Here is a 13,000-nt window from a genome sequence, read left to right on the forward strand (position 1 = left end):
CTGTCGATATCTCGAATCGTAGCCGTTTCGCGCAAAACGTGATCTACGATTACGTTACGATTTACTCCAGTCCGATATCTCGATCGCATCGCGCGATTTAATTCTAGTTTCTTACTCTAATTTATTACTTCTATTACCTCCGAGTCACACGCGTATCCATCTTGGACTCCTTTTACATTAAAAATGCAAACAACGTAATAAACGAGAGGTTAACATCAATGAATTAACAATAGCTCCTTGTATATATCATTAATTATGAGCCAATAAATATTCAAGAAACTTTACAATCGCGAAAGATGGACATTCGTCGGCTCGAATCGTCTGACTTAAAATTATCGGGCGACCACGATATTTACTCGAGAAGAAATTCGCGTCTTGAGAATGAATTTATTATAAATTTATCCATAAGATCGAACGAGTCGAGCTTTACATCGTGGTCGCCGTTTTACGTCACGACGAGTGCGCGCATTTTTAGATGCGCTCACTCGACTTTCCTGAAAGAAAACACATCTATACGAAATGGATTAATGGCGATGTATATATATATGTATGTATATATATATAAGTATAAGAAAATTCATGCACACCTCAATCTTTCTGCCCTCAACCACGGTGCCGTGTAGCCTCTCACGTGCCCGGTCCGCGTCAGCACTATTTGCGAATGTTACAAAACCGAATCCCTGCATGCAAGGACAGACAAAACAACATGCATTAAACTCAACTTACAGACTGCCAGCGCTTCGCAAAAAGCCGACTGGCTGGGCCGACATTTCGTCTTTGCGCGCGCGTGCACATATAATACGCGCGCGCTATTATGCGTTATATCACGTATACATATAATATATGTACACGTTATATGGGAAGGTGGGAGTGTACATATGTAGGGAATAGTCTGAAGGAGATTGCCCGGGCGCGATATAGGGGGAAGAGAGAATTATTCCCACTCTTTCGTGCCACGACGATCTCATTCATTTCGATAAAACGGAAAAGAGAGCGCGTCCCCGTCGATGTTATTATATTTCATTGTATTATATTTATCGAAATGTAAGAATTTGGACAAAGATGTTAAATTCGCGTGAAAAACATTCGAGAGTCAAGAGTGATCAAGAGATATAATTATAGGAATATTTATTCTCGATTTACTTAGCTTCGAATTATAAAGATATGCTTCTTGTTTGTGACGTTTAGCTCTTTACACTTTTAATTTTTCGACAGATTTTCGAGATGAATGTCGTATGAACGGGGTTTCAGACGGAGATCGATCTTCCATCGAGAGATGGAAGATGCAGAGAGCTCGATTTTTCCGCCTCGTCGCGGGTGACCGGCCAGCTTCTTTGTACTTCTCTCTCTCTCTCTCTTATTCTTTGAACCCTTCCGTTACCCTCAACCCTTCGACGGCGGTCTTATTTATTTCTTTGATGCACAATACATCTCTCTCTTTAGATCAACCAATATATATATATATATATATATATATATATATATATATATATATAAGCCTCGGAAATTAATTAATTCATATCTCTCGATATATATATATATATCGAATTAATTTCCGAGGTTTCCTTGAGACGTGAAAAAGCGGCAGAGAATCAAATTTTTTCCCATTTATTTAGTATTCCTTTTATTTCACTATCACAAAAGTAGACATCCATTGCTATAATAGCGACTATTGCTCTTCTATCATTTACGTTTTATTATTTCATACTTTTGGAATAAAATTAAAATTCCATGATGTTTACTAATACTCGGAAATAAAAACTGCATCATTAATGTAAAATAAAATCGAGTTTAGAAACATATAATTAGTGATTATTAAAATATGTTAAATGTCATATAGAGTCTTTAAAAATATACATGTGTTTAATCACATAATAGCACATAGAGAAATTTGTTTAATTTAATTTAATTATCCTTAATGTTCTAATTGATAGATTCTGTCAATCTAAAGAATTTGCAAAATAAAAATTCACGCAAAACGTTTGTTTTTCTTCGAGCCAAGGGTTTGGAAGGGTTGAGAGTCTTCAGAGTGTCAAAATCGCGGCGATGTATTCGGGTCGTGTAAAGTTCCTCCTTTATTAAATTATTCCTTTTTTTTTAACAGGATAGGGGATACTTTTTCGAAATGTCGACGACCAGGGGGTCTGCGAGCGCCTCATACTGCTTACGGAGACGCACCAAACAACGTGCAACAAATAAGTAGATATAAAAATCATGGTAAGAAAATCATGGTCATGATCACATTAATCATCTCATTATCATATCATATCGTATCATGTCATACCACGGTCATCGTCATATCATTAAAGACGCTTGCTTGTATCGAGAGGTGCGTGTACGAGGAAAAAAAAAAGAATTTAATCGGAAGGGGACAAGTTAGACACGCGAGAAGGAAAGTGTGAGGGACAAGGCGAGCAAGGTGTACTGTGTACGTGTTACGTGTGTTTGTGTGTTCCCGTCTATGCGCTATGAATTTTCATCGTCGTTACGAAAGACGGGAAATTGCGTGGGAGGCATAAAAAGATTAGAATCGAGGGTGTCGTCGAGAAGGAGACTTCGACTCTGGAATATACGCGGCGATATCGCGGTGAACTGAATGGTGCACTGAAAAGCGAACTTCCTAGAAAGAGGGAGAAAGAGAGAGAGAGAGAGAGGGAGAGGGAGAGAGAAAGAGAAAGAGAGGTATTGATGTAGTACGTATCACGCTATCGCGCGTCGCGGAAGAACATGATTCCTGTCAAGGAAGGGCACGATCGATTGCGCCGTCTGCTCGAGAACAGTCAAGTTTCTCTGAAATGTGGCTACCGTAAGATATTGCCCTACGATAACACCGTCGATTGTGTTCCTTATCACGCCATAAGTTCTCTCTTGTTTTCGCATTTGCATTACTGAATATTATCAAAGGATCCCGATGCTCGCTATTAATGTTTCCGCAGGCTCCTACGATGTAATTTTATGATTAAAGTAAATAGTGCAAAATGGTAATATCTAGCGTAAAATTTTTACGCATAAGCACATAAGACCGATCGTGATCGATTGCGCTGTCGCAGAATATCAATTTCAGCCAGGTATTTCGCTATGATAACGCCTTGTCGATATTATCAAGGTGACTCATATCATCCCTGAAATATGACTTACTGTCCCTTAAACATGACTTTATCGAAACCAAGCTTGAATAACGACATTACGTATATTAAAGGAAAATATTATCAATCATACTGTCCCATGTCATCATTCTACATGTAAAGTATGAATTTTATTCATGAAAAATTTCTCAAGAATAAGAGTTAAATCATAAGAGTTAAATCACAGCCTAATTCTCCTAAACGACTCAAGAAATTACTACATAATCACGTGAATCTGGATAGTACTGTGTTCTAAATTCGCGTAAATTCCGTAATATACGAAAGATTTATATCGAAAGTGCGAGATCGAAATCGCGAGTGCTTTTACCGTTAAAAGGATTTAATCGAAGTTGGGGCGAAATCGAATTAACGGAAAGGCAGCTTCTTCGTTAGCGAGGGAAAAAGAACGGCGGGATAATCGAGTTTCTTCACTGTCCTTTGTTCGCGCCATCCGTTTCATTCTCTTCGAGCGATGAAGCTGTTGTTAGAAGCGGTTACGAGCTCCGCGGCTGTTGCCGCGGAAGATCGCATTAAAGCCAAATCAAGTACGGCGTCTGCCCGGCCGGCGACGGCCAAGTTTTCTAATCAGCGACGAGAAACGACGAAGAAGACCTCTTGCTCCTCGGAATACCGCGGAAAATACGATTTATGAGTCGAACGTGAGAGAACTGGAGCTACGTGCGAGCACGAGAAAGTCCTGTCTGGGGCTATTTTTAGACCGCCGATTCAAGCTCCAGCGTTCTTTAATAATCCGCGATAATAATCGAGCCTTCCATGATCACCCAATAATTCTTTTAAACGATAGTCGGCACTCGTTATTAAATAATAAATACGGTTAAGAAGAGCGATGAAGATAGGTTTAGATCTCAAAGGAAAACACGAGCAAACGCTTGTCAATGGTATCCCGAGAATTGTACGTGGATCAATGAAAGCAAACATTCCGTTAACAATCGTCAAACAGACAGTTAAATTACAGTTGAGATCTCGTTCGAGCATAACGCGCGATTCAACGTATAACAGTATCAATTATTGTCGCGAAAGGGACCGAGGACGCGTCTAGCAAAGTTAACTAGATCCAAACAGAGAAGATGTACATGGTAGATTCCTTTGTAACCGGAAATGGAGAACGACGTCGTAGGACAACCGAGACCGGGGGCGAATAATTAACAACGCGGTCGGGCTCTTTGCACAGGTATCGTAGAATGTTGACACGGTCGGGTTTTTCAACCATCGCTCTAACTAAAGTGTATTTAATGGCTGCCTGTAATTACGAATTTATACTTCTTGTCAAAATATTTCTTTTTTGTATTTCAGAAAAAATAGCGTGCAAAGCAAGTATATTCACGATGTAAATGGATTTTAATATACATATCTTGATTTATCTTAGACTTAGCAAGCCGTTCTCTGAAATTAATTAAAGAATACGTAAATAAGAGATGATATCTGACTTATGTATAATTCACTAAAACTGCAAATTTTTGTACTTCAGAAAAATCATACTTCAAATTTATAGTATCTCAAATTTTAACTATATTTTCATATTTGTATCTTTCTTATTTAAAAGAAACTTTTTAAATTTATAGAATTTTTTTTTCTCTGTGCAAGTTGCTTAATTAATATTTGTTAATAAAACGTTCGCGTTCCGACGATAATAAAATTGTAAATATTTGTAACTTTCATTGTGGCTCTTGTTGATGTTGACTACTCGTGCGCGGACGATGATTTGCATGGGAATTATCGTAATGTCAATTATCGCGCGTGCGCGCCGATATTTTCAGGACTCGAGAGCAAAAATACGATCCCGTTCGAACCGCGATAGGATTTATTTGCATATCCAATGCATACGCAACGACTTTTCCATCGCATAACCATGAATTTATTTCGGATCGTTAACAGTTTTCGAAGGAGAGCGCGATGCTGAGTGCGATGAATTCGGTTGCTTCTCGTTTAATACTTTAGTATAATCGCGGCGTCGAGGCACGCGGAGGAAAAGAGGGGTGTAATATTCAAATCACTTTGTCATTATGAGAATATCATTACCGTAATATCTGTTTGATATGAGAAAATCTATCGAAATCCGTAATCCAGCTGTGCACGAGATTGCCGGGCCATGAGATTCTGTGATTTTTGCCGAAAATAGATCTAAAAGCTGGATTAAACGATGAAAGAGTGATCTAGATACGATAAGTATTCGATTAAAAATTCTCAATTTATGTCGATATCACATGCTTGAAAATTACGAGACAATTTTTGCAGAGATTACTTTTTTAATAAAACTTTACTTTTTTATATTTTTGCGCGATCAAACTAGAATCTATGTGTACCTTATTGCTTGTCTAATATCGACAAGTAAAATCTCGCATAAAATAGCTTTTAAACATGCCTTGCCTTTGTTATAATTTATCTAAATTGTAATCAGAACCACTGCATCGGAATAGAAAACGAAATAATAAAATCAAGATAATGTGAAGGTCTCTTAAACAAATGATTATCTCGATCCAAAGTAACAACCGGCGATATTTCGCGAAACAATCCAAACGAAACGTCCATGTCATAATTCACAGAAAAACTGCAGATTCGTCCGCAATCTCGATCGCGAGAGGAAGATCGTACGTGGGTGTATCGTGGAGATCTCTCGGTGGAGCTTCTTTTTCTTTTCGCAGTAATTTCCACGAGCATAAACGCGAACTAAAACCAGCAGATCGCGGTGGCCGCTCGTATTTCTTACGTCAAGCCCCGCGCTCTCGTGACGAGATCGTGATCCCAGGCGAAAACTTCCTTAAGCTCTTATCGAGCTTCGGAAAATTGCAGCTGGCGTGCACGACCGCGGGTATTCGAGAGCACACACAAGCACCAGAAAATTAATCCTCCGCGAGTTCTATCGCGGGTCTCCTTTAGCGAAACGTACGTATCGCCCTGTTTTCGCTGGCGCAAAGCTACAAGAGAAATTGCGACCTGAAACGATGTAAGCGTTTGTCAATTCTCCACAATTTCATACACAGCTAAGTACTTAAGTTCTCGCTCAACGTCATAAATAAATCTCTTATAACAGTGTCGTAATAGTTACAAGTTCTAAAATTAGTCCTCTTAACATCCTTATTAAAGTGAAAAATAATTATTAAATAAAGCGAGCTTTTAAGACGATGAAGTACAAAGTTTTATATTACTTAGAAAAGTAACGAACGTTGTAATAACTGATACAATCAATGCTAAAAGACAGAACTGCAATCATCGAAGTAAACTTTGTAAAAGTAACAACTATTCGAGCTTCAAGAAGATTATCGAGACGAATAATAATGTGCTGTGTCTTCTCAATAATTAATACCGTGTGGCGATATCATTGGCTATAATTAATTAGTTTCAATTTCACTGAAAACTGCGAATTTCACGCGAATGTTTCGAGTTTCAGCGATCAGTTATTCGTAGCCATTCGTTTCAGGATGGCCTGTTTAACGAAGCCGCGCAATTAATCAAGGTCTGTATCAAAGAGGCCACGGCTTTCTTACGTCGTTCTTCAAAACCGACAATTAACCACGAACATTCGTGAAATCAACCGATACGCCTGGCCATAATTAGTACACCTCGTAGATCGTCATCTTGCACGCTACATTAAGAATTCAAAATAATATAACCGTAAAATCTAGCGCGCATTTTTATCTCGTCGCAGCTTGAGCTTTTATTGCAGGATCAGCTATCAGGATGTTTTATATTCACTCTATAAAATATCGACTAAACATCTCATATAGATATTTCGCGACAGAAATAACAAATAAAAAAATAACAAATATAGGAAATTGCACATTATAATTAAATTGGTTACTTCCGATATTAAATTTCCGTTCATCTATCATTTTTAGTGTCTACGTATCTATATTCAATGTGCCTATATATTTTTAATATACAATCTGTCATAACTTACGACTTACAATTAGCCAAATTAACGAGCCGCGGAAGTTACATCCGATTATTAAACCCGCGAGATATGAATGGACATTCGTTTGTCTTGTGAAAACAGGAAGCGATGCATTAATTGAGCATCGAGTGCGAGAAAATGCTCATTAATCAGCCGACAACAACGGGAATTTTCCCGGTAGACGCGATAAAATGTGTATATACATCGCAGTCGCAAATACATCCGACAGCACGATGCGAAACACGATCGATTAATTACGCGGACTGTCGTGCTGCTGAAAACCAGGCGCAATAAGACGAACACCGAAATTCCGCGAAATCGAGAACATTGTGTGGAAAGCACCGGATGTGGTGTTAAAAGGCCACCTCGGTTCAGTTCTTGCGGTCGCGTCTGTTTAATGACTTGTGTCGCGCTCTTGCCGAGAATATGAGGTACAATGCAATGCGTTAATGTGACGTCATCCCGAGTATACTATATACTCAGCATTCCATCTCCATATATAACTCGCCATCGTTGGCCATTTGTTCGGTCTAAAATTGTGTTAAGCTATTAAATCTTTCATTTCCAGTATTTCCGGTGCATAGTTTTTTGTATATATTTCATAGAAATGTTTAATATTAAAAAATTAAGAAAACGCTTTTCAACCAGATTTAATTCTCTTAAATGTTTTATTGCCTAGCAGAATTACGTAATATAAAAATAATTAATCTTATGTAAATATAAAAGAAATTAATCTTCTTTATTGAAAGTATAAAAAATAAGAACTTTTTTATATTGTAGATGCAAATTAAATCTTTACGGTAAATAAAATATCTTTGCATCCTCGCGCAAAAATTGAAAATAAATAAAATAATCTTATTATGAATAAAAAAAAATTTTAATTATTACATTACACAGATTACAAAATTCCAGAAACAGATGAAAATTTTAATCAAACTTTATTCTTACACACTGATAAATCATATTCAGGTATCTTGCAATATTTAATAATAATATTCGCAAGCAAGAAAATTAGCCTCATGTCCAAAACCCCACGCATTTATAATGATTTAGAAGATTATAGCATGAACATAACGACCGAACAGACGGATGACGGGATACGGCGATGGCGTATGGAAGGATTATGACAAGTATGTATCCGCCTGCGCCATTAATACGGTCCATTGTACAGCTGATCGAGCACATATTCCGGCTTGATCACAGATCGAACGTTTGTCATTAGAGGACAAATGTCATTAATGGAAATCGGATATCGCTGGAAGCGCGCTTGGTCGAGAATTATTTCCCTTCTTTTCCTATCGCGCCATTATCTGTCGTCGTCGTAAAAAGTTTCAGTACCAAGCAGAGATGACTAACAGAGTACTTGAGCGCAATTTGCACCTTTTTGATTAAGGAACATTTTTCTCTACCCCTTCTCCTTCTTCCCCGCTTCTTGCTCTCCTCCGCGAAAATTCTCTCGAGGAGAAAACAGCGCATTCGTTCGCTTTTATCGCCCGCGCCCATAACAATAAGGTTGCCCTGAAGCTCTTATCGACTTTCAGATGACTAACGATGCGTGTATCGTTATACGTGAATATTTTCACGGTCGAAATCGCTAATAGTGAAAATGTATTTCCTGCGAAATGTATCGGAAAGGAAATGCGCGCGAAGAAATTTCTCAATACTTCCCGATCTAACTTTGCTTTTAGAAAGTAAAATGATTCAACCTTTCTCTTTCTCCTATAAAGCAAAATTCACATTTGTTTTTACCGAAAAATGTAATTAAATTATTAATAATATTTATTAATTATTATTAATAATTATTATTAATATATCGAGATTACCTTATTTGTCAGGATCAAATTATGAAATAATTGTTGAAATATAATAAACATTAAATTGATTACAATCATTTGACCGACAGGAAAATTTTTTGCAGAAAGATATTGAATAAAGAAAGCTTACACAAAACGATAGCAATTTGAATATCTTTAAGTTAAGTAGCTTGCGGTTTGAATATTCGCGTTCTCGCGATGACTGTATTCTCGGCACACAAGGCAAATCCGATAACGCGAATAGTAGTGAGCCGAATACGTGCCGAGTATTTTGATATCACGCTTGGGAGATTAAAATCAGGATAAATTCGCGCGATGAAGTCGCGTTCTCAAGGCTGGGCTACAAGGATCGCGATATCCTAAGCGCCCGGCTCAGGCTAATTACCTCTCTCAATATGCTTTTCGCTCGTATATCAACGCTTTACGGTGTCACACCCCTGCGCAACTTTCGTTAATGACAAAATCGACGTTAAAAGCCGTGCGGCTGATGCATTTAGACCGAAGGTACAACGCGACGCGCGAAAAAGAGGAAGAGAACATCGATAAAGGAAGATTTACGTTACGTAGATTTACGTATCTATTAGTATTAAGGGACTCCGGTTCGTAATTGGATCTAAATTACACGCCTCGAACTGCGAGTGACGCGGGGCGCCGATAGATATACCCGGGCCCGAACGCGCGAACGCGGTAAAGAAGACGCCAGACGAGGCGGATGCAATCCCCAGGATGACTAATTGCTTCTCCGCGGCTGTGATTAATTACCGCACTTGCCGTAATATAGTAGTGAGGTTTAATTGCGACGGACGTGAAGTAACAATTTCTGTGGAGCGATAGCGCGCGCACCCGCGCCGTTTCTCCCCTTCATCCATCGTTCAGTGAAGCGATACGTAAACAAACAGGGGGATTCGCGAAAAATTTTTATATTCCTGAAAATCATTGTACACTCGACCCGTCGAATCGAACATCGACGAAAAACATGAATAACATGCGGATAAAATTAAATAAAAATAAAATAAATTTTCAGAGAAAATTGTAACTGATAGTTTAAGCATATGTTATATTAATTTTTTTTTTCCCTTAGTGATCCGCCCGTTGAACGACTCATTCATGTAACTAGTCTTAGACTAGCGAACATTTTGATCTAGCTTAAGTGGTTACGGTAAGTATTTATATTAATTAATAATAAATTATTTTCATTTTTTTGAGTGGTAATAAAAAAGGCATGTAACCGGAAATCGTGACGAGTCTCGCAAGTTACTCGCGAAATATCGGCCAGGCACACATCTCTGTCTTTCGGCGCAGTGCTGCAATCGTCGCGGCTACGAAAAAAAAGTGCGTGCTGATCCGCAGTAAGTAAAAGGCTCATATTTAGCCGGTTCCTGTTACACCATGGCGCACGTTATTTCTACTTACAAGGTGTGATCATTCCGTTAAGGCGGCGATTACATCGCACGCCCCTGACAAATGTGACTGCCCATGCAAGCTTGGGTGTGAAATAATAAAAAAAAAGATAAAATAGAAAGAAAGAAAATTAAGGGAAGAGATATAGTATTAACATCTCTGACACGTGCACGAACTCCAGTTACTCGTGAAAAAAAAGAAACCTACTTATTGAGAGTAATTCCGCATACACACTTGCAGCAGCAGCGCTTGCGATCGTGCCCCGAAGAGAACAGTTTACTTCCGGTTCGCGTTAAAAAGTAGTTGTGTTAATAATCATTCCTTGCCCTCGAGATGAGGTTAGTACGCAAAACGAGGAGCTCAATCTGTCTACGTATATAACTCTACGGATCGTTAATTGCGAACGAGAGAGTCTTTGAAAAGGTGCCACGAGAGTCGAGAAGATTACTAGTAGCCGTATAATTAACAACGATATACACTAACGATAACGAGAAGAATTAATTAGTGCTAATATTTACCGATATTTTGCATGCGATAGATGTAATAGATTTGATCGCGAATGAAATAAAGTATGCGATTAAGTTTGTAATAAAAAAAAGAGAGATATTTTACAGAAATCTCGTTGCAAATAATTAGTAGAAAAGAAAATCGCGTTTGAGATTCTTGTAATTTTTTCGAGGGCGAATTAATCTTAGATCGATCCCGAAACTCGTCACCTTTTGAAGACGCTTCTCTCGAAGATTTCACTGATCTACGATGTAACTCGACCAATCCTGGTGTACACGTTGCACTATCAAATTGATAATCAGCTACTGATATTATGCAAATAAGGAAAGTGACGACGCCTAGAAGACGACACACCGAATCATTCGGGACAAAAACGTATATACGCATATACTGCGTGAATGTGTGTGTGTGTATGTGTCTGTGTGTGTGTGTGTGTGTGTGTGTGTGTGTGTATGTGTGGGGCTGTGCGCGTTCACGCGCGCATGCCTGTGTCAATACAAATGTATGAGCGAATTAGTGATAGCATATAACGAGAATAACAATAATAATAATAATAATTACCCAATTAATTAACAGTGAGGTGCGAAACATAGCAAGACAGAATGAAAAGATATTAACACTACTTCGCGCGCCGACCGGGTTGTGAGCGTGTGCGTGTGTTCCAGAAAAAGACAGCTATATTTCAATAAACAACCAAGTCAAACAATTAATTAATCAATATGTTATGTCATTATAATGCGTGAGTGCTGAATAAGGTGTCGGGATCAGAAATACGGAAAGGCCTGTAATATTTCGTGTGCATATTTCGCTTGCAAGAGGGGATAGAGAGAAATTTGACTTCTCCCTCTCCCCCCCCCTCTCTCATTTTTATTTCTCTCCCTCTCTCTTTCGAATGGAAAAACGTGTGTGGACGAATTTTTCCGCGCATTTTTTGTTTTGTTTCTTCAACAACATCGTTTCGTTGTAGATTAATAAACTAACGTGCGAAAAGACGTTTCTCCTTCGCGCCGAGTACGGTTTTTATTACATCCTTCTCGCTCCTCGCGAGACTAACGTACCGACATTTCTTACGACGCAAGTACGCTTTTTACGAGCGCGATGCCGTTTTTATTGGCCGGTAGGTTTTAATAGACATCCGTGCCGTCAATAATGGAGTTTTTCGTCGTAAAAAAATACAAAATATTAAGCGCAGAAACACGATTTGTTCAATACTGGTTCGCGAAGTTGAAAAGAAAAAAAATAATTTGTCAACAAAAAGCAAAAATAATTTACCCCGATAAAACCGACGATGAACGATTGATTCGAAATTGAAGTCATGTACGTGTCACGAATCCTGTGGGTCAACGTGTGTTGTGTATCACGATGGTCGAAAGATAACGAAGACGAATATGGGGAGATTTAAAGGATAAGGGATGGAAATCTCTCGGATGGGGACGGAAAGACCGGAGTTTGAAGAATATTTGAAGTTGTGACCGAAGCTGGCAAACAGCGATATAAAGCGCACAAAACAATACGAGATTCAAGATTATATATATATATATATATATATAGAGGGTGAGTTAAGAGAGATAAGGTGGATAGGCGTGTGTGTTTGTGATAATGGAAGTGATACGAGAGATCTTTTTCTTCTCTCTCTTCTTTCTCTCTTCGTACATAAAACTCTTATTTTCGCTCTCTTTCTCTCTCTCTTTCTCTCTTTTTATCTTTAAGAGATCGTGGAACATGGAATGTTAGTAAATATGTTTACAAATCAGAGGAACCAGAGAGTTTCAAGGTATTTTATCGAGGCAATGTTTCCCCTCGCAAACACTTTTTCATGATTTTCATGTAAAAGATATAGGCCCTCTATGGCAAATATCTTTTATTCTGCTGAAAAATCTCGTCTATCTTCTATACTAGATTCAAATATGTATATACTGACCTGTTTTATTCTCATTCTATAATCGAAAATTGTAATATATTACTTTTTCCAAAAAAAATTTAATTCAATTTAAATTAACATTATATAATTTATACTGCCACCTCGTTATTTTATACAGCTTCAAATTAACTGCTAATTAACAAAATAATTACGACTGAGACAATAGTATAATTATCAACAATGGCATAATTATACATAATTGATAATTATCGTTCGCAATTATATTCTAAAGGCGAGATTAGAATTGCAATCTTTCGCGAGATCAGACCGGACGTCCGGATTGCACCTGGGACTGGAAGATATCGTGGATAGTTTCGGA

The 13,000-nt window shown here is 38.1% G+C and overlaps 1 protein-coding gene across 5 annotated transcripts in view; it reads right to left on the reverse strand.

The window, feature by feature from the left end:
- LOC145976969 (RNA binding protein fox-1 homolog 2) overlaps nt 1-13,000 on the reverse strand; it is a 252,944-nt gene that overhangs the window by 60,482 nt on the left and 179,462 nt on the right. For all 5 annotated transcript variants that reach the window (XM_083108556.1, XM_083108554.1, XM_083108552.1 and 2 more), the window contains one exon: nt 588-680. In XM_083108556.1, coding sequence (XP_082964682.1) covers nt 588-680 — 93 coding nt within the window. The remainder of the gene's footprint in view (nt 1-587; nt 681-13,000) is intronic.

This window comes from Camponotus vicinus, unplaced genomic scaffold (assembly GCF_025532165.1).
Source record: "Camponotus vicinus isolate PSW18456_S1 unplaced genomic scaffold, iyCamVici1.0 SCAF_9, whole genome shotgun sequence".
In the NCBI taxonomy this organism is placed as follows: Eukaryota; Metazoa; Arthropoda; class Insecta; order Hymenoptera; family Formicidae; genus Camponotus; species Camponotus vicinus.